We start from the raw sequence: 22,505 nt of genomic DNA on the forward strand, positions 1-22,505 counted from the left end.
CAGAAGTCTCTGCTGGACCCTTTTTCTTGTACTTTACTGTATATCCATTTAATAAGGGATATGGATTAAATGTTGATAATCTGTTTGCTCAGCTGTTTTAGCAACATTAATATTTATTGTACATATTTATTGTTTCAGGTGATCTTTCCACCAGAGTTGGTGAGTCTATCTATTCTCTATACAGAGCATTATTTGTAAAATAATGAGTGCTGGTGCCCAAAGCACTGCTCAATAGCCCACTGCAGGCACGTAACAAAGGCCCTCGAAGCCTCTGCAGTGCGGGGTGGCCTTGAGCTCAAGGGGGCCCTTCAGCTCAGTACTCAGGCCTGAGCAGCCGCAGCCTGTCCTTTGGGGCTGAGGGGCCACACACCCCCACCTTATGCCCCTCAAGAAGGGTGTCTGTCAGGCTGAGCAAAGGTCAGCCTGACAGACACTTCATTTCAGGTCAGGCAGCCAGGAGCTAGACTTGCACTATTTGCACAGGCTACCAGCCACCTGTGCTGACCTTGGCTGGGCTGAAGAAGTCACAGACCTGTGGGCGTGACCTTTTCAGCCTAGCAAAGGTACCTCAAGGCACTCCCCCTCATGATGATGGGGAATGTCATTGATTGCTTCAGACCTGGTCGCTTCAGTTTTAAGACCTGAAGTGCCAACAGCAGAGAATCAATCATTGACACTCGTCAGAGTGGGGTGGGGTCAGCAGTACCTTCCCTCAATGGCTGACCTTAGGTTAGCCAGTGAGGGAAGACAGCAGCCCCAACCCTCCTAGGACCTCCGAGGCAGAGCTGAAGGTAAGAGCGAGGGAGAGTGTGTGTGTTTTTAATGAATGGTTGGTGCATGCATGTATGTTTGAATATTTGATGAGTGTTGTGAATGGATGTGTGTGTGCACGTGAATGAATGAGTGTGAGTGTTCCCTCCTAAAATTACCATCCGCTACAGGGCCTGAGAGATCTTGCATGAGTCCAGATAGGGGTTCTTCCATGTACTGTGCAGGGGGGCCTCCTCAAGTTTTGTTACGCCACTGGCCCTAGGTCGGCACTATAAAATGTCAGCACGTCGAATACCAAGGCTGATCTTTATTAATCCATTTCCAGACACTCCCTGGCCCTTTATCTCTCTGATGCAGGTTCCTGCTTCTCCCTTGGTGACGATTTTTCCGTCTTTCTCTTTCTCATTCTTTCCCTCGCTTGCTCTGGGAAAAGTCTGATTGGAAATCATAAGTGCCGGGCCTTCCACTAGAAACCACTGGCTCAAATTAAGCAGTCTCTAAATGAAATACCTTGGCTGGGCTTTGCTTTTGCTGTAAGCCACAGATTTTGGGCCAGATTTAGAAGAAAGTGACACTTGTGCCCCCCTAACGACACCATGTGTGTGCCATATTTACAATACAGTGCACCATGGCTCTCGTTTCAACAATAACGTCATCATTTATGACGCTATTGTGGTGCGTTGCTTTAGGCTACTATGTGCTTGTCACTTTAACGCCTGCCCCGAGCAGATGTTAAAAATGACAGAAAAATGTCACAGTGAAATCTTGTAGATTTCACTGCGCCGTTTGTGGTGTCCTCCCTGCATGGGACTGTTCCCCTTACGTACATTGTACTATGCGCAGGAATAATGTGGCGCAAGGGGTTACAAAGTGGTGCAATGCTAGCATTGTGGCACTTTGTAAATATTGCAAAGGAGAATGACCTCCTTAATTCCACATTAATGTAAAAAAAATTATGCTGGTGTGGCGCTAAGAGGTGCTAGGGCCTTGCAAATCTGACCCTTTGTGAGCTAGATGGAAATCTACCTGTCTTTCTTTGGCAAACACAGGGTTTGACTTGCACAAAAGTTGGCAGTATATTTAATGGCAGAAGGAAGCCAAAAACATTGGAATAGAATACACCTGTCATGATTGCTTTAATGTACTGTTCTTAATTTGTTTCTGCTGCATAATGTTTCACATTTGGTAGTCGCAAACAGACTTTATGTACCTGAAAATTTACTTTTCTTTTTAAATATCTTTATTTTTCCCCCCCACAGAAACAATGGAAAAACAACTAGGTAAGGTTTATTATTTTTGATGAAGACAATGATGCCCGATGAAAACAATGTTTGGATGAGAGAACATCCATAACAATGAATACACATCGCCAGGGATCCTAAGATTAGCCTTTGCTGTGTCTTTGACAAGTCTCATCGCGGTTGGAGGTTCTATGACAAACTAGGAAGGCTCCCATTCCTTTTACCAAGGCACAAAAGCACCATCACAGCTGCCCCCCCCTTTCCGATTGATACTTTGAGGCATAATAGGCAGATTAGAAAAGGGCTCGGTTAATGCAATTGGAGGTGGGCTAGGAGCCTCCACTGCTACAGGACACACTTTAGGCCTTGTGCCTCAGTAAAGAGTGAGGTATTTATCACACCCAGTAAATTCTATGAGTGAGTTGAGGTGCCTACTGGGTGCGGTGGTGAATACCTCCTATTTTGGCTTTGTGTTAGACTAATGTGAAACTAAGGGCCAGATTTACAAGGCCCTAGCGTCTCTTAGCAGCAGACTAGTGTAATTTTTTATGATGCTAATGTGGCATTAGGAGGCAATTCTTATTTGCCATATTTACAAAGTGTGGAAATGCTAGCATTGCACCACTTTGTAACCCCTTGCACCACATTATACCTGTTCTTGGTATAATCTATGCAAGGGGGCGTTCCCACACAGGGAGGCCGCAGAAATTGGTGCTGTGAAATCTACAAGATTTGAGTGCAACATTTTTTCCATCATTTTTAACTCCTGCTCGGGGCAGACCGATGGGCCTCCCAAGCGCCACAATAGCATCATAAATTATGATGCCATTGTGGAACAAGTGCTATGGTGCACCATATTGTAAGTATGGTGCAACCATGGTGTCGTTAGGTGAGGCAGGGGTGGTGCAAGCAAAGTGGTGCATAGGGACCGATGCGCCACTTTTTGTACTTCTGACCCTAAAGGCGGAATCAGTGTTTTTTCACAACCCCCACCATTTCCAGAGCACCTCATGCACCTGTCTGCTTTAAGACCACACCATTGAGTCTCTCTAGGTAAATACGATCCCCATGCACCCCTGCTTCACCACTGTCTCTTCCATGTCCATCCTATAACACTACTCTGAGTCCCTCCAACCCTCCTACAATACACCCTGGCATCTCATATAGTGCCTATCCTCTTCATGCAGTACTTTCAATAGCACATATTGGGCAAAAAAAGCTTTGGTAAACAAACTTATTGCAGTACAGTCTAATATACCCTTTGGGACAACATATAAAATAATAAAAAACATGCAAACGTATTTTGATACAGATCAAGGGGCATATTTATACTCCATTTGCACTGAATTTGCATCATTTTTTTACACCAAGGGGACCTGTGTGCCCATTTCCATGGTTAAACACCATGGAATGGGTCCGCAGGTGCTCTTCCCAAGCCCCAGGAACACCCTACCCCCAACAGAGGGACACCGGAGGATGGGGGACCCCATCGCAGGTAAGAAGGGTAAGTATAGGTAAGAATGTATTTTTTTTTTAAATTGGAAGTGCCATCGGGGGCCAAACTTGGGGCTCCCTGCATAGCACAGGGTGCAATGTCCATGCCCATGAGACCCTTGTTGCCTGTGCTCCCCATTGGGGTGGTGGGCATGACTCCTGTCTTTTATAAGACAGGAGTCATGTGGTATGGATGGTGTTGCGTCAGAAAATGACGCTAGGCTGGTTAAAGGCATGTTGTTTCCTTTAACCTGCCTAACGTCATTTTTTTGTGCAAACCCCCCTGCCCCCGTACCGCCATCCAGCTAACGTCATTTTCCGAGACGCTAGCCCACCCTTTACGCCGGCTTGTGGAATTCTATAAATTTGGCACCCGGCTGGCACCCTACAATCACGCAAGTCGGTGCTATACTTTTTGACGCAAAACTGCGTTTGCGCAGTTTTCCATCAGAAAGTGTAAATATTGGCCCCAGTGCATGGAGGCGCAGCATCATGTACTCACTTTTTGGAAGTAGAGTAAACCTGAAGAAATTGTATGTGGCTTCAACTTTGAAGACAACTTGTGTTAGACCAATAAGGCAACTTTTTGCCTGAATATGTTAACGCATTCACTATGGAGATTTGCAAGTTTATTAATGAATGTATTTGATACATGTTAAGCACATATATGCGGAGTCACTGCACCTTTGGGCCCCTTTGGTATACCACATACATTTAGATAACACCAGTCGCTGAGTACAGGGAGCAACGCTTTCCATTTGAACATGTGCACAAACAAGGAAACCGCTTCTTTCATGCGAACACAACAATCTCGACAGCTCAGTGGGTTAATAAATTAATTGAAATTCAAAATTGAATTGGATTATTGCACCTGCTGGACCACCCACAGGGAGAGTGCATCTACATATAGACAAAGACAATTATAGAGTGCATCCATTGGCGGTTTTGGATGGAAAAGGGGAAGAAGAAGCTTAACATATGTTTTACAAATGTACACAGGTGTTCTAGGATCATTTTCTGCATCTATATGCATTTCAACAACACAAAACACAGCCATTTTAAGACTAGCAGAGTGTTTTAACCCCTTAGCTGCTGAGCCTTTCCCCCCACCCCCCACAGGGCTGAATACTTTTTTGGCTATTTCGGATAGTTTGTGCTTAGGCCTTCATAACCTTTTGTCTACATAAGCTATCCATGCCAAATTTGCTTCCTTTTTTTCCAGCATCCGAGGGATTTTAAAGGTACCCAGAGTTTGTGGGTTCCCCTGTAGGAGACTAAGAAATTAGCCAAAATACAGCTAACATTTAGGGGGTCATTCCAACCCTGGCGGTCGGTGTTAAAGCGGTGGCAAAACCGCCAACAGGCTGGTGGTAAAAAAAATGCAATTCCGACCCTGGCGGAAACCGCCAACAGAGACCGCCACTTTAACACACCGCCCGCCACGTCGGGACAAACAAACAGTGCGGCGGTCACCGCCAACAGACAGGCGGGAGACAATGTACCGCCCACCCTATCACAACCCACCAATCCGCCACCTTTTCCGGGGCGGTAGTCCCGCCGATAAAAACACGGCGGAAACAGACATTTCAAACGGAAAACGCTCACCTCCATACACCCCACGAGGAATCTGGACAGCATGGAACTCGAACTCCACATCCTCCCAGCTATTGTCTTCCTGCTCCTCTACCAGGAGCACGAACTCCGACGCAGAAGACAACGGTGAGTACTGCACCTACGACACAGGGGAGGGGGGAGGAGAAAATATTACGGGGACACACATACGCGACACACCCACCCCCACCCTCACCCACTACAACACACACATCAATGCATAGCAACACATCACAGTTACCCCCCCAAACCCCCCAGAAGAATGCAAAGGCAAAAGGAAATGATTATAAATTTAGAATTATATTGTAAGACTGAGTATAAAATATATCACACATCAATAATTTTATATACATAAATTGTCCAGTCCGATATGTCTATCAGCCATTGTTCGTGGGCCACTGGGCCAAAACACATGGGCAAAGCCCACACAGGATTCCTGCCTCCAACGGAGAGAACACTGCAGGGGCATCAGATAGGAAAACTACAGGCACCTCAGGGGGAAGGGAAGGGGGGCACCTCAGCCAGATGAGTCCACGACGCCAGATCCACGAGGGGCCTCCATGGCCACTGTGCCATCCTGGGGAGTGCAAAGCCACAGTCTCTCAAGTCTCTACAGTGGGTGGGTTGCCCACTGTGCCATCCTGGGGAGTGCAAAGCCACATTCTCTCAAGTCTCTACAGTGGGTGGCTTGCCCACTGTGCCATCCTGGGGAGTGCAAAGCCACAGTCTCTCAAGTCTCTACAGTGGGTGGCTTGCCCACTCTGCCATCCTGGGGAGTGCAAAGCCACAGTCTCTCAAGTGGATAACAGTCTCCACTGGTACTGGAGGGGGACTAGTGCCCAGAGTGCTTCGTGCAGCCCTGCCTGACACAGATGCGGGCCTGCCCCTTCCGCCAATGGGCCAGCGGTTCTTGAGATGAAGGGCCCTGTTCAGCGGTGCTTGAGATGAAGGGCCCAGCGGAGCGGTGCTTGAGATGAAGGGCCCAGCGGAGCAGTGCTTGAGATGAAGGGCCCAGTTCAGCGGCTCTTGAGATGGCGGTGCCCAGCGGAGCAGTGCTTGAGATGAAGGGCCCAGTTCAGCGGTTCTTGAGACGGTGGTGCCCAGCTGAGCAGGGCTTGAGATGAAGGGCCCAGCGGAGCAGTGCTTGAGATGAAGGGCCCAGTTCAGCGGTTATTGAGACGGCGGTGCCCAGCGGAGCGGTGCTTGAGATGAAGGGCCCAGCGGAGCAGTGCTTGAGATGTAGGGCCCAGTTCAGCGGTTATTGAGACAGCGGTGCCCAGCGGAGCAGTGCTTGAGATGAAGGGCCCAGCGGAGCAGTGCTTGAGATGAAGGGCCCAGTTCAGCGGTTATTGAGACGGCGGTGCCCAGCGGAGCGGTGCTTGAGATGAAGGGCCCAGCGGAGCAGTGCTTGAGATGAAGGGCCCAGTTCAGCGGTTATTGAGACGGCGGTGCCCAGCGGAGCAGTGCTTGAGATGAAGGGCCCAGTTCAGCGGTTATTGAGACGGCGGTGCCCAGCGGAGCGGTGCTTGAGATGAAGGGCCCAGCGGAGCAGTGCTTGAGATGAAGGGCCCAGTTCAGCGGTTCTTGAGACGTCGGTGCCCTGTTCAGCGGTGCTTGAGATGAAGGGCCCAGTTCAGCGGTGCTTGAGACGGCGGTGCCCTGTTCAGCGGTGCTTGAGACGGCGGTGCCCTGTTCAGCGGTGCTTGAGACGGCGGTGCCCTGTTCAGCGGTGCTTGAAACGGCGGTGCCCTGTTCAGCGGTGCTTGAGACGGCGGTGCCCTGTTCAGCGGTGCTTGAGACGGCGGTGCCCTGTTCAGCGGTGCTTGAGACGGCGGTGCCCTGTTCAGCGGTGCTTGAGACGGCGGTGCCCTGTTCAGCGGTGCTTGAGATGAAGGGCCCAGTTCAGCGGTGCTTGAGACGGTGGTGCCCTGTTCAGCTGTGCTTGAGACGGCGGTGCCCTGTTCAGCGGTGCTTGAGACGCCGGTGCCCTGTTCAGCGGTGCTTGAGATGAAGGGCCCAGTTCAGCTGTGCTTGAGACGGCGGTGCCCTGTTCAGCGGTGCTTGAGACGGCGGTGCCCTGTTCAGCGGTGCTTGAGACGGCGGTGCCCTGTTCAGCGGTGCTTGAGACGGCGGTGCCCTGTTCAGCGGTGCTTGAGATGGCGGTGCCATGTTCAGCTGTGCTTGAGACGGCGGTGCCCTGTTCAGCGGTGCTTGAGATGGCGGTGCCCTGTTCAGCGGTGCTTGAGATGAAGGGCCCAGTTCAGCGGTGCTTGAGACGGCGGTGCCCTGTTCAGCGGTGCTTGAGACGGCGGTGCCCTGTTCAGCGGTGCTTGAGATGAAGGGCCCAGTTCAGCGGTGCTTGAGACGGCGGTGCCCTGTTCAGCGGTGCTTGAGATGAAGGGCCCAGTTCAGCGGTGCTTGAGACGGCGGTGCCCTGTTCAGCGGTGCTTGAGACGGAGGTGCCCTGTTCAGCGGTGCTTGAGATGAAGGGCCCATTTCAGCGGTGCTTGAGATGAAGGGCCCAGTTCAGCGGTGCTTGAGACGGCGGTGCCCTGTTCAGCGGTGCTTGAGACGGCGGTGCCCAGTTCAGCGGTGCTTGAGATGAAGGGCCCAGTTCAGCGGTGCTTGAGACGGCGGTGCCCTGTTCAGCGGTGCTTGAGACGGCGGTGCCCTGTTCAGCGGTGCTTGAGACGGCGGTGCCCTGTTCAGCGGTGCTTGAGATGAAGGGCCCAGTTCAGCGGTGCTTGAGACGGCGGTGCCCTGTTCAGCGGTGCTTGAGACGGCGGTGCCCTGTTCAGCGGTGCTTGAGATGAAGGGCCCAGTTCAGCGGTGCTTGAGACGGCGGTGCCCTGTTCAGCGGTGCTTGAGACGGCGGTGCCCTGTTCAGCAGTGCTTGAGACAGCGGTGCCCTGTTCAGCGGTGCTTGAGACGGCGGTGCCCTGTTCAGCGGTTCTTGAGATGGCGGTGCCCAGCGGAGCGGTGCTTGAGATGAGTGTCCTGGTCAGCGTATCCGGCCCAGGCATGGATGTCACTCGCCACCTGACATGTGGCTGGCGGGGCCTTCCTGCCCATCTGTCTGGTGGCTTGCGGGGCCCTCCTGGGCTGCAGTACCGGGCCTGTGGGTGTCCTCCTGTACACCTGGGATGGGGCTGGTGGGGCCCTCCTGGCCAGCTGGCCTGCTGCCGGACTTGTCGGGCGTGCTGCCCTTCCCACCCTTCCCTGTACGCTTGTGGCCCTTTCCCACCTTTGGCGGTGTGCCAGGTGGCACCCGACTTCCTGCCGGAGCCAATGTAGGGATTTTGGTCCCTGGGGTCTTTGGTCTCTCGCGCCGGGCACTGGCAATCTTCGGATGCTTTTCCGGGGGTGGGCTGGCCGTGCCTTGGCTCCTAGCTGAACTGGATGCCCTTGAGGGTGGGGGACTCCACAGTCCATGGCAAACAGTCTTTACAGGTCCCCTTTTTGTGGTGGCTGAGGTGCAGATTGGAGTCTTATGAGATGGACGGGGTGGGGGAGTTGTAGGAAAGAGGTCAAGTTTGGAAAAGAAAAGCAATTTGGAAAGAGAGGGACGGGTAGGTGTAGTGGGTATGGGAGTGGAGGAAGAGGATGTGGTTTTAGGAGTGTGAAGTCTGGTGTCTTTGGGTGCAGGTGCTTGGGCTGGAGGCTGTCGTGAGGTGGATGGCTGTTGGGTGGGTGGCTGCCTGCGTTTGTGTAGTTTGGAAGAGGGGGTGACATACACACTGGGAGAGGACACAGGGGACGTGTAAATGGTAGTGGGGGTGGTGACTGCACGTGTGCGGAGTGTTCTGGTGGGTGTGCTGGTGATGGACGTAGTGGCTGAAGATGTTGTGCATGCAAGTGTGAGTGGAGACTTCACAGGGAGGGAGGAGGGAGACGAGGAGGAGGGGGACACAGTGGAGTCAGTGGCTGTTGGTATGTCTGCATGTGGATGTTGCTTGTGTGAATGCTTGTGTGATGTGTGGTGCTTATGTCTGGATGAGCTTCCCTTGGGTGTTGAGGTGTGTGCAGGCTGGTCTGATGGTGTGTCTGGGATAGGCAGAGGTACAGGGGATTGGGTCTGGGTGGAGGAAGTTGGAGGGGGGAGGCTAGAGACAGGGACAATTGCTGCCGTCAGTGCTGAGGCCAGAGCGTTGAACGATCGCTGATGGGCAGCCTGACCCGAATGAATGCCCTCCAGGTATGCATTACTCTGGTGCACCTCCCTTTGTACACCCTGGATGGCATTCAAAAGGGTAGACTGCCCAACAATGATGGTCCTCAGGAGGTCAATGACCTCCTCACTGAGGGCAGCAGGGGCGACAGGGGCAGGGCCTGAGGTGCCTGGGGCGAAGGAGATGCCCACCTTCCTGGGTGAGCGGGCACGGGGCAAACGCTGAGGGGCTGCTGGGAGGGCAGTGCTGGTGCGCTGGGTGGCGGCTGTACCTGTTGTTGCGGGGGCACGGATGTTGCCGCCACCACAAGAGAGCTCCCTTCAGAGGACGAGTCGCTGTCACTGACATCAGCACGAGTCCCCGCTGTGGAGCTCCCCTCGCCCTCCGTCCCCCTGGTGTATTCGGACTCCGTTGCATGGCCCTCCAGGGCCATGTGGGATGCAGCTCCCTCGTGCTCCGATGCCACTTCTCCTCCGCCTGATGATGCTAATGCACACATGAACAGGAAGACCACAAAAAAGGGGGGGGGAGAAATAAAGACATGTTGAGTGCATGCATTGGCGACACCGTTGGTGGAGAGGACAGACACAGAAGCCCCCTGCACTACGTCGCGCACTTGGGGTCCACTACGCAATCCGTGGGACATGGCCTACAAGCCTATGGACGACAACTGCACACACAGATGACACAGGGCCATGGATACCTGTACTTGGCACCCTACAGAGGTGGGGGGCGGGGGCACAGGGCCATGTCTTACGGAGGGGCCTAGCCTACAGAAATCGCCCTGGCCTAGGGATACCCACAGCCCTCCTCCCTCACCCAGACACCTCCACTGCACGCAATGTCAGCAGAATGTATTTGTACTCACCCCCTTGTGTCTGCTGTGATGTCCTCACGCGCCCATCCAAATCGGGGTAGGCCACCGCCAGGATCCGGGACATCAGGGGGGTCAAATGACAACTGGCACCCCTCCTACGTTGGGAGGCCATCCCCAGCTGAGCCTCCGCCGTCTTCCTGCTCCAGCGTCGGATGTCCTCCCACCTCTTCCGGCAGTGGGTGCCCCGTCTGTTGTGGACCCCCAGGGTCCGGACGTCCTTGGCGACGGCACGCCAAATCGCGACTTTCTGGTGGGCGCTGACCTATGTGACATGTACAGGGAGAGAATACTTGTAATCACCTTCTGCATGCTCGATGTGAGTGGCCCCCCATCCCCACCCTTGCCATGTGGCACATGTTCTCATCTGTCGTTTGATGCATGCCTCAATCGCTCCCCTCCCCACCATCTTTCATCCACCCCACTCAACCCAGGCATTGCCATCTAAGCATGGTCCCAGTGTACTTACCTGTTGGTCTGGAGGACCGTAGAGTAGCGCATACTGGGGGAGGACCCCATCCACAAGTTTCTCCAACTCCTCCGCAGTGAAGGCAGGGGCCCTTTTCCCAGTCGCATGAGCCATTGTCTCTTCCAGACCGAGGTCACAGCAGCACTTGCAGTGTAGGTCCTCTCCTGTCGAAGATCAGGTATTGAGTGATTAAGCAGATAGAAAATGGCGGTCACGCCCGCGGCGGTGCGTACCGCCGCGGTGTGCCACGCCAGCGCATTGACCTCACATCCCACTGTCGCACTTCACAGGTCAGGCAGCCGCCATTTCAAGGGCCCACATGGCCTAATTACCAACTGCGTCACACATACCTAGGCCTTGCACCAACACTGATACAAACCTTTCAATGCATTGGGAATCGTGTTATGTGCAAGCTGTGGTTACGTACCTGTGGGTTGATTGACTCTGTGCTCGCTGTTGTCCTTCATAGGCACCGTCCGCTGGGACATGCGAGGAGATGGAGGAATCTTCCCGTGTACAGACCGCTGGTGGACCTGTCGACAATGGAGGAACGACATGTCATACTGACATCAGGCTTGACCGAGTCACTATACAGGAACTGTGTGCCCAGCTGGAGCCAGTCCTGATGTCACCCATCCGCCAACCCACAGGGATCCCCCCTCTAGTGCAGGTGCTGTCAGTGCTCCATTTCTTAGCAAGTGGGTCATTTCAAACAACAGTGGCCATATCATCAGGGATGTCCCAGCCTATGTTTTCCAAGGTGTTGTCCAGAGTGTTGTCTGCCCTGCTCAAACACATGCGGAGCTACATCATTTTCCCTGAGGTGGGGGATTTGGTTACAGTGAAAGGAGACTTCTATGCCCTTGGACATATTCCCAACATCATTGGTGCCATTGATGGGACACATGTTGCTTTGGTCCCCCCCAGCAGGAGTGAACAGGTGTACAGGAACCGGAAGAGTTATCATTCCATGAACGTACAGATGGTGTGTTTTGCTGACCAGTACATCTCCCATGTTAATGCCAAGTTCCCTGGCTCAGTGCATGACGCGTACATCCTGCGGAATAGCAGCATCCCGTATGTGATGGGTCAACTCCAGAGGCACCGGGTGTGGCTATTAGGGGACTCTGGTTACCCCAACCTGTCATGGCTACTGACCCCAGTGAGGAATCCCAGGACAAGGGCAGAGGAACGGTACAATGAGGCCCATGGGTGGACTAGGAGGGTGATCGAGCAAACCTTTGGCCTCCTGAAGGCCAGGTTCAGGTGCCTCCATATGACAGGTGGATCCCTAATGTACTCACCAAAGAAGGTGTGCCAGATCATCGTGGCCTGCTGTATGCTTCACAACCTGGCTTTGCGCCGCCAGGTGCCTTTTCTGCAGGAGGATGGTCCAGATGGTGGTGTTGTAGCAGCTGTGGAGCCTGTGGAGAGTGAAGAGGAGGAAACCGAAGAGGACGACATAGAGAACAGGAACACAGTAATACAGCAGTATTTTCAGTGACACACAGGTAAGAATACACACCGGCATATTACATTTACTTAAAGACTCCTACCTCTCTGCTGTCTGACTTTTTCCCCCAGTGTATGGTAACTGTGTTGTGACTTTCCCTTCCGTTTTCAGAGATGTGGGCCCCACTGCGTGACATCTGCTTTGTTTCCCCATGGACTACAGCTGTGTGACAGCGGTTTGTTGGCATCACAATGTGAATGAACATTTTGGCATGGTCATGTCTAATACATTTGTTCTAAATCACAGCCAGACTCCAGATTGTTTTGTGCAATAAGTGTTTTTATTCAAGTGCTCTAAATTGGATGGGTGGTTGCAAATCAGTGAGGGGTGATGGTGGAGGATTGTCCATGGCAGAGTCCAGACTATCAGTTTCACAGGTGCATTGTCCAAATGCCTGTGGGAAGTTGACCAGGGGCAGTTTAAGGTTGGACAGGGTGACAATGTGGGACAGTGGGATGACAATCAGGGCGGTATCCTTTGCTGGCGGGGGTCTTGACATCTTACTCTGTCTTCTACCTGGATCTCAGGGCCCGCTTGCGGGGTGGTTCTCCTTCTGCAGGGGGTGGGGTTCTGGTGGCCTGTTGGTCTTGTGTCGGGGCCTCCTGTCCACTAGCGCCGGCGGAGGTGGTAGGTAGTTCTTGGTGCATGCTAGTGTCAGGGGCCCTTTGAGGTGCCACGGTGTCCCGCAATGTGGTGACTACCTCATTCAGGGCCACTACGATGGTACCCATGGCGGAACTGATGTTTCTTAGTTCCTCCCTGAACCCCATATACTGTTGCTCCTGCAGAAGCTGGATCTCCTGAAACCTGGCCAGGACCGTCGCCATCGTCTCCTGGGAGCGGTGGTATGCTCCCATGATGGAGGAGAGGGCCTCGTGGAGAGTGGGTTCCCTGGGCCTGTCCCCCCCCTGTCGCACAGCAGCCCTCCCAGTTCCCCTGTTTCCATGGGCCTCTGTCCCCTGGACCGTGTGCCCACTACCACTGCCCCCAGGTCCCTGTTGTTGTTGGGGTGTTGGGTTAGCCTGGGTTCCCTGTAGTGGTGGACACACCGCTGATTGACGTGTCCTGGGGACAGAGGTATGGGCCCGCTGAATGGGTGCTGTGTTGGTGTTTCCAGAGGGGGGAAGGTCTGCTGTGGCCTGTGGCTGTGTGAGGGGAACCGACTGTCCGAGGTCCCCGATGGACCGGGCTGGTCATCTAGATCCAGGGAGACAGAGCTGCTGTCCTCACTGTGGGCCTCTTCTGGGGGTGGAGTGGACATTTGTGGACCCTCCTGCGCGGTGACCTGGCGTTCGGGTCCTGCAGGGTTATAAAAGTATGGGTATTGCTTCTGTGTGTGCCATAGCGTGCAATGGGTGGGAGCCCGTGTACCCCAGTGCTGGCATTCCTTTGTGGGGGCTGTTGTGACGGTGGTTGGGGGGGGGGTTGTATGTGTATGTGCAGTGGGCATGCTTAGGTGATGGGTGTCCATGCTTTGTGGACGCATGCAGGGCTAGGTGTTGGGATGGGTTGGTTGTGATGGTGAGACATTTGAAAGGAGTAGGTGTGATGGGGGTGAGGGTGGGGGTATGAGTTGGCATGCAGGTGGGGTGGGGGGGAAGAAGTAGTGAAGATGAGACTTACCAGAGTCCATACCTCCAGCTACTCCTGCGAGGCCCTCAGGATGCAGGATGTTCAAGACCTGCTCCTCCCATGTTGTAAATTCTGGGGGAGGAGGTGGGGGTCCGCCGCCAGTCCGCTGCACCGCAATGTTGTGCCTGGATACCATGGAACGCACCTTCCCCCGTAGGTCGTTCCACCTCTTCCTGATGTCGTCCCGATTTCTTGGGTGCTGTCCCACAGCGTTGACCCTGTCCACTATTCTGCTCCATAGCTCCATCTTCCTGGCAATGGTGGTGTGCTGCACCTGTGTCCCGAACAGCTGTGGCTCTACTCGTACAATTTCCTCCACCATGACCCTGAGTTCATCATCAGAGAAGCTGGGGTGTCTTTGCGGTGCCATGGGGTGGTGTGGGTGATGTGTAGGGTGGATTGTGTGGTGCTAAGTGTGGTGATGTGTTTTGTTGTGTTGTGTGAAGTGCGTGCAAATATTGCTGGGTGACAGTGAAATGGGCGTCTGGGTGCTTGGATGTCTTTTCTCGGTGCGTGTTCATGAATCTCTAGGAGTGGAGGTTTGTGGGTGATGTGGGTGTGTGTTTTATATTGTATTGGGTGTGTGGGAGTGGTGTGTGTATGTGTATCAGGTGTGTGTATTTCGAATTGTCCAATGTGGCTGTGTTTTGTAAGTGTGTGTGTATTTTGAGCGCGGTGGTGTGTACCGCCAATGGAATACCGCGGTTGAAAGACCGCCGCGTGGATTCGTGTGTCGTGATAGTGTGGGCGTATTTCTGTTGGCGTGACGGTGGAGGTTTGGTCATCGCCAGTTTCTCGCTGCCCTTTGGTGTGGCGGACTTTTGTGGATGTCTGTATTTTGGCGGTTTGACTGTTGTGGGTCAGAATAACCGTGGCGGTTTACCGCGGCCGCGGCGGTGTTATGGCGGTCTTCTGAACGGCGGTAAGCACCTTTTACCGCCGAGGTTGAAATGACCACCTTAGTTTTTTTCAGAAAAATGGGAAAAAAGGGCTGCAGAAGAAAGCATGTGGTTTTTCCCCTGAAAATGGCATCAACAAAGGGTTTACGGTTTTAAAATCACCAGTTTCCCAGCTTTCAGGAACAAGGAGACTTGGATCAGAAAACCACATTTTTCAATACAATTTTGGCATTTTATTGGAACATAGCCCATTTTTACTATTTTTTTGTGTTTTCAGCCTCCTTCTAGTTAGTTACAGAAATTGGTGTGGAGCCAATGTCTGAGCCTGGATAGCTAAACATTGCTGAAAAGTAGACAAAATTCTAAATTCACCAAGGGGTCATTTGTGTAGATCCTTTAAGGTTTTCCTACAGAAAGTAACAGCTAAAATAATAATGTACTGAAAATGAAGTGAAAAAAAGAGCCATTTCTGTTGACCTTTTCTTCTATAACTTTTTCCAGCTATGGCAGATTTATGAAAGCAATATAGCGTTAGGACTGCTGGACTCTTCTGGTTGCGGGGATATATATTAACTGCACCTTGCAATGGGTTTCTATTGTATACGGGGTATACAGCAATTCATTTGGTGAAATATAAAGAGTCAAAAATAGGTATCAAGGAAACCTTTGTATTTCCAAAATGGGAACAAGATAAGGTGTTGAGAAGCAGTGGTTATTTGCACATCTCTGAATTCCGGGGTCCCCATACTAGCATGTGAATTACAGGGCATTTCCCTGGGAAACCATAAAACTATTAAAAAAATAATTGCCCCCACAGGGGTTCGCCCTGCTCATAGGCGACCCCCTGTCAATATCATTTAAAAATAAATAAATAATTTTTTAATCCCTAGAGGTAAACTTACTTTTTTTTAAAAAATATGCCGGGGGGGAGGGGGCGTACCGTTTCCAGAGGGGGCAAACCCCCCCCCAAGTGAAATCCCTGGTGTCTAGTGGGGTTTCCTGGCCCTCAACAGGAAACCATTTCAGGTTGGCCTCGTTTGAAAGGGGAAAATCTCCCCTTTCAAACAAGGCCTTCCTGAACGGTGAGCTAGTGGCCGACGCCCGCACTGAATAGGTTAATGTCCCTTAAATTGTGTACTGCTTTCGTGAAAAGAATAAAAATTGGAACTGTGCATTTCAAGACCACTTCTATCAGACCAACTAAACAAGAGTGATAACACAGTGGGTTAATGCATTGTCACATGAAACCGTAAGTTAATGTAATTAGTTGGTTGCTAGCCTCTGGTCACCTCAGGGCGCACTGGGCAGACATGAAGGCAGTTATGCATAGAGACAGAGACATAATCCAGCTGCCCGAGTGGTGCCTTCTGCTTGAGTGGCACTTAGCAATGTCTTCCAAGCCCTGGAAATCATGTGGGTGCCTATGGACCCAGTTGCTGGCTTTAGGATGGTTGTGGCAAGCACTCGACAGCTATGAAGGAATTTCATTTTATTCTGTTGCATTTTGTTAGTGGTTTCTGATACCTGGCGATGTCTATCTAGGGTTTAATTTGTCAAGCACATGCATATGGCCAAATACATACTAAATGCTGTAGTTGGATTCAATGAAACCCATATGTAACCTCTTAGGTCGAATTTCCTCCACTAGTACCCTTTTTTTACATAGATGAAATAAAAGCAGCACTGCAGTGGCATGGGATCTTTTGAGAATACCATATTGACCGACTAGACGAATGAGTCAGCATGGTGGTTTGACGCGCCTCTTGCCAAGTCGCATGTGTCACGGGCAGGTCACTGATTCCACCAATGGGGGCAGATTTATGGAAAGTGGCACTGCAAAGAGTGCAGCGCCACTTTCCCTGCGCCCCTTAGCACCCCCCTACCTCCAGCATGTGTGCACCGTATTTAAAATATGGTACACCATGGTGTAGGGTAGGGGGCAGTAGTGTCATTTTACATGACGCTATTGATGTACTCTGCAGGAGTAGTGCCAAAATATTGAATGGAAGGCCTTTTTAATGCCTGCTCTTGAGCAGGTGTTAAAAGTGCCGTAAAAGTTTTCCGGCTCCCCTAACAGGGAAACCCTTCCTTTGTATACATTATGCCTGGCGCAGGCATAATGTAGCACGAAGAGTTACAGAGTGGCACTAAGGTGCGGGGATTTCAGTCTCGTTGGACCACGTTAATGTCAACAACAATGACGTTAATGTGGCGCAAGGTGGCGCTAGGGCACTATAAATATGCCTCATGGTGAGCTTGCTCAATCTTTTATCCTCATTAGCGCATGGTTCAGTAATTCAGCAGTACTAACAACAGTTGCTCACAGTGCCACGAATCCATGAGATTGTGCTAGCATATGAAATAAAGACAAACATTGGCAAAGCAAATAGATCTTCTTTATGCAGGTTCTATTGACTTTGTCAATCTTATTTTAGCTAAGTTGTACAGCAGCATGGCTCCTGTACAGCATAGTTGAAATGAATGGAAAAAAACACAATGACACAGTCAATGCTTGCTGCTGTACCAGATTGCTAAAATAAACATTGACAAAGCCAGTAGAGCTGGCATAGGCAAGACAGATTGGCTTTGTCAGTGCTTGGTAAATAAGCACAAGGTCACATTTTTGTTTCAAAGTTAAGGGAAGGCTGTGTTTACTTTACATTAATATCATCAGGCTGCAGATAGCAGCAGGGCCTGGAAATGAGCAGTTGTCAGTCAGATTTTTGAGCCATGCTGGGTCACAGAGGTGAAGAACTGAAGCACTGAGGTATTTAACTCTTAAATAAAAGTCCTTGTCCACTCAATATTGAAGAGTAAGAACAAAATTATGTTTCTGAATGCTTTTAAATAGGAGAAAATTAAAATGAAATGTTACCTTAATGATTAACTCCTCATTTTAATTTTCTCCCATTTCAAAGTGTCACGTTTACAAACAGCAGGTCTTTTGCTCCCAGTGGCCAGTAGATACTGTGCCATATTTGTAACTGAAAAATACAATCATTTTAAATGGGAGAATTTTAAAAAGAAACATAGGGGCAGATTTAAGAGACCCTAGTGTCACGTTAGTGCCGCCATAATGTAATTTTGTTGATGCTAAGGCGCGCTAAAGTGGCATTTTCCCTGCACCATATTTACAAAGTGGCGCAATGCCAGGCATAATGTGTGCAAGGAGGGCGTTCCCCTGTTATGGGGGCAGAAAAAATGGCACAAGGAAATCTAAGAGATTTCCTTGCGCCATTTTTTTCATCACTTTTAATGCCTGCTCAGAGCAGGCGTTAAAAGGGGGCATACCATTATTTATAGTGGGACCCTAAGTACTCTGCTGGAGTAGCGCCAAACTTTTTTTCAGTACTGTCAAAAAAAAGGATGCTATCGCCCCCTATCCTGCACCATGGGGCGCCGTATTTTAAATATGGCACACGCATGGTGGCAGTAGGGGGGCTCTAAGGGGCACAAGGAAAGTGGTGCTGCACAATTTTCTTAAGTCTGCCCCATATTTCTATGAAATATTGGCCCATATTTAAGAAAAATGATGCAGAGCAATTGTGCGTCATTTTTTTAAAGCGAGTTAGTGACATTCCTTAGCGCCCTCTGTGCGCCATATTTAAGAAATGACGGATGATAACACTAAGGAATGGTTAGCCTAAAAAAAAAATTACATTAACCATTGCGATATGCTGTAAAGTAAAATTACGCTAATGCTGCAAAAGTGGCGCTAGGCCTTTCTGGGGCACGTAAATATGTCGCAAAAGGGTTAGCGCCATTTTTTTACTGCATTAGTGTAAAAACAAAATGCACAAGCAGGAAAAAGTGCAAATTGAAGAGAAGATAGAGTTTTCAGGCCAGGAGAGACCCCAGGGAGACCACAATCAACCAAGTACCAGCCAGGAGGGTCCAGTAAAGTCCTAGGAGAGGGAGAAGAGAAAGCGCAGGTGTTGCTTTAGCGAGGAGGAGCATGACATCCCGGTCAGAAAGGTGACAGAGCACCAACACCAGCTTTTCGTCACTTCCAGATTGCCAGTTGGTAGGAGAGACACAATACGGCAGGAAATAGTATACAAAGTCAACAATGTGGCAGAGGTGAAGAGGACTGTCACCAAGTGCCAGAAGCATTGGCACAATTGCATGCGCAGGACTAAGAAGAAACTGGCCAGGAACCGAAAGGCAGCACTTCAGACTGGAGGTGGTAGTCCTGTACCACAGGAGGACCATGATGAGATGGAGGAGATGGTTGCAGTGGTCATCCAGGAGGGCCTGGTAACTGGAGTCGCAGGACAGGATGGCGCAGACTACCAACAACCACCACAAATGCAGGGTAAGTTGCAGGGGGGACTATCTGGAGTTCCACAAATGACAGAAGGGGGAGGCGCATAGGACACACTCAATGCATGCTAAAGGGTTGCATCGGGACATATAGGCAATGAATCCAGATGCGCCATCCCCACCCAAGCCACACATGTACTGACGCTATGGTTGTGCTATGCACTCCAACATATACACAACGTCAACATAGGCCACTCACTATGGCTATACTCCACCATGTAAATATGCAGCACAATCCCTGGAAGAGATGTGCAAATAGTGTGTCTGTGGCTGTGCCATGACGACACCCATTGCATATTGTCAAGGCCCAAGTACCAACGTAGACATCAGAGACTAGGACGGAAGTCAATACCACCCCAAGGGTGGTGCCAGGGTGGTGTCTCTGGCCTAAATGCTTCCCTTCCTCCTTGTCATATATCCTATACTCATGTGTGCTGCATCTTGCAGCACACATTGAAATGCCACCTTAGCAAAAATAGTTTGCACATGTGCAGAAAGGGACACGTCCCTGCACATGAACAAATCATCCCCTCAAGGCAGGCACCCCTTCATCATACTGCAACAATGCCTGTTGGTGTAGGGAGAACAAATCTGTGCAGGCGCAGGGGGAATTGCAGGGCTGTACCATATTCAAGTAAACATGGCACATCCCTGCGTATTTAAACTGGTGCAGAATAGTGTAACACATATTGCAGCTGCCTTGAGCCATGCCACATGAGAAAAATCAGTCCTAAAGATTGCAACATGTGGACACAACCCATACAGGGTGAACACACAACAACTCAGAGACAGCCATATGTGCAATATGGGAATGGCCACAAAATAAAACACATACAACACATGGAGCATGTCTCTGAACATCATGTGTGCAGCTGTACATGTAGCTGCAATCTCACCATCTGACAAGATAGAGGCCCAGACCAAACAAAAAATGATGGTGCATGCTGCTGTGCCAAATTAGGCAGTATCGCACACAGTCATTTTTAAAACGCAGGGATGCGCCATATTCATAAGAATACTGCGCACCCCTGTGTACCCCCTATACAAGCAGTAAGTTAGCTGATGTGCGCCAACTCAGCCACCCTACACCATAGTGCAAGGAAGGCTGCGTTGAGGGAGAGATTGTTTTTGTGCAAGAAGGAACACCTTCCTACACAACAACAAACTTAAAGGGCAATTTACTCTTTCTATGTGTGCTGCAGAATGCAGCACACATAGAAAAAAAACAAAAAAACTAATAGAAATGTAAGCATTACTCCTAGTTTTGCGATGCTAACTCCACCCCTGGGTTGGCATTAGATTTTGGCGCAGCTTCCAGTTTACGAAAAGTCGTAAATCTGAGGTAGTGTCAAAACGCAATGGGTGTTGCTGTGGCACGCCCACAGTAACACCCTTTGCACACACCTTCCATGCAAAATGCTGCACATGAAGGGGCAATATATATATATATATGGCGTTTAGGCAAAAAAAGTGGCTTTATGTCACCTTGTAAATTCGGCGCAGGGCATTGCGCCATCTGAGCCTCACCAAAAGTGACACTCAGGTGGCACTCGGGGCACCTACATATGCCCCAGAATACCTTGTGAGCTTGACCCATGTGTGATCCACAATGCTACAACTACAACCTTGGGTCAGTAACATGTCACTGAGCCTCCAGTGGCAAGTAAATGATGTGCCATGTCAACAGCCAAAACAATCTAAGATTGACTTTACATTATCTCTTTGCAGAGGATGATGGCTTACCTCCTGCTGAGCTGCCTGTCCTGGATGTTACAGATGACATGGATGACTAGCCTTCAACCATCAATGAACAGACTCTCCAGTATGTCCTAGGATCCGTCCAGACACCACCTCCAGTCGCAGGGAGGACACACAGTGTTGCGGGGCCTCCACATGAACCATCCAACTACCAACACACGCCATCAGCAAGTACTCACACAGCCCTGGACTCCGAGGACCCAGAGATCACCTTTCAGAGAACAGTGGTAGGAGTCCAGCGGGAGCTGGCCAAGCAGGTGTGGGTGGAGATGGAGACCATGGCAGGCAGCCTAGAGGAAGTGCAGACGTGCCTCAGTACAAATAAGGACAATTCAGCTACCATCAGAGGCATCCACTCCCCGCTAGGTGGATTCCAGCAGTCTCTGGCCAACATAACTGCTGTCATGATGCAGAGGCTACAACAATTGCCCTCTCAATCTGGCAGCAGCGTAACAGACAACAGGCTGGGGGCTATACTGAATATCCTGGAGTCCATACAGCGAAAAGTGGCCTCCTTCAGGGAAAACATGGCATCCTACCACCATGATGTTGCTGCGGTGTTAAAAAATCTGCGGTTTCTCCTTGCTGCAGTGATGCCTTATGTGTTCCCACAAATGGCAGCTGCTGGAACCTTTGACTCCACATCTCTATCCCCTGAAGTGTGTGTGGCCCTCCCTATCTCTTTAACAGCACCAGCCATGGCACAGGAGGCACCACACACATAAGAGTGAGAAGATGTGGGAGGAATAACATTCACAAGGAAAAACACCCGGTAGCACCTGTCTGTGCCACAGGGACAGTTTCTTCTTAGTTCTGGGCTTAAGTTCATGCCAGTTTTGTGATAGTAGCAATTGTGCCCTCTTCACACAACCACTGTTTACTTGTCTGCTATGTACTGTCATTGTTTCTTTCTTACCAATTGGCAATTTCTTACCTCTTCACTAATGCACACTACTCCTAATCATGTCTCATGACATGTCCCCCAACGCTGGACTCTGATTGTGCTACATATGGCTAACGTTCACTCAAAGGGTCTGTGAACTGGACATTGTATAGAATTCACAAATACACCTGCACCTGTAAATAAAGCACCTTGTACACATGTAGCATTTCTACGTTTACTGTGATCAATCTACTGAGCTAAATGATTGCACTGTGTGAATCCATGTCAATGAGTACAGAATATCAGTACATAAGTGCATGACTGTCAGACAAAAAGCCACACGCTAGGATCCTAACATGAGAAAGGTAAATGTTGGTGTTATCGACTACAACCAACTTACTGATTATTCTATACAAATATTGAACAGATATCCTTTGGAGTTGACAATCGGCATGTATGGCTCTGAACCAAGTCAATGGTAATCTACCCAGATGGGAGTACCACTACAACTTATTTGTGTGGTACAGGAGAAGCTAACCTTATCAGTGATGGGCACCTGTCAGTGTTGCAGAATACAGTTCTAATTTTGCCTGTTGTCAGATGTGCCACACTTGCCAGCAATGAAACTGCAGGTCCCCACCAATGACAGATGAAGTTCCATACTTACTTGTAAATTATAAAGTACACATACACATTGTGAATGACTGGAACAGTGGATGGCAAATATATGGACTAGTCGACGTTATTTAGCAGCCAATCTGACAGCTCCTTGGTCATAGGGGGTGCACATGGTAATCCTTGGAAATCAAGACAGTAAGCATACCCGAGGCCATTCCTCCAACTTGGCCAGTGCACTCACCAGAACTCC

At 50.4% G+C, this 22,505-nt stretch overlaps 1 protein-coding gene across 3 annotated transcripts in view; it reads left to right on the top strand.

Annotated features, from left to right (window-relative positions):
- The window catches only part of LOC138304339 (myelin-oligodendrocyte glycoprotein-like), a 153,450-nt gene that overhangs the window by 59,512 nt on the left and 71,433 nt on the right, over window positions 1-22,505 (top strand). For 2 of the 3 annotated variants that reach the window (XM_069244305.1, XM_069244304.1), the window contains exons 6-7: window positions 139-159; window positions 2,031-2,051. In XM_069244305.1, coding sequence (XP_069100406.1) covers window positions 139-159; window positions 2,031-2,051 — 42 coding nt within the window. Of the gene's footprint in view, window positions 1-138; window positions 160-2,030; window positions 2,052-20,724; window positions 21,910-22,505 lie in introns of those variants that run through there. The other variant, XM_069244306.1, reaches the window with a different exon arrangement.

This window comes from Pleurodeles waltl, chromosome 7 (assembly GCF_031143425.1).
Source record: "Pleurodeles waltl isolate 20211129_DDA chromosome 7, aPleWal1.hap1.20221129, whole genome shotgun sequence".
NCBI classification, from domain to species: Eukaryota; Metazoa; Chordata; class Amphibia; order Caudata; family Salamandridae; genus Pleurodeles; species Pleurodeles waltl.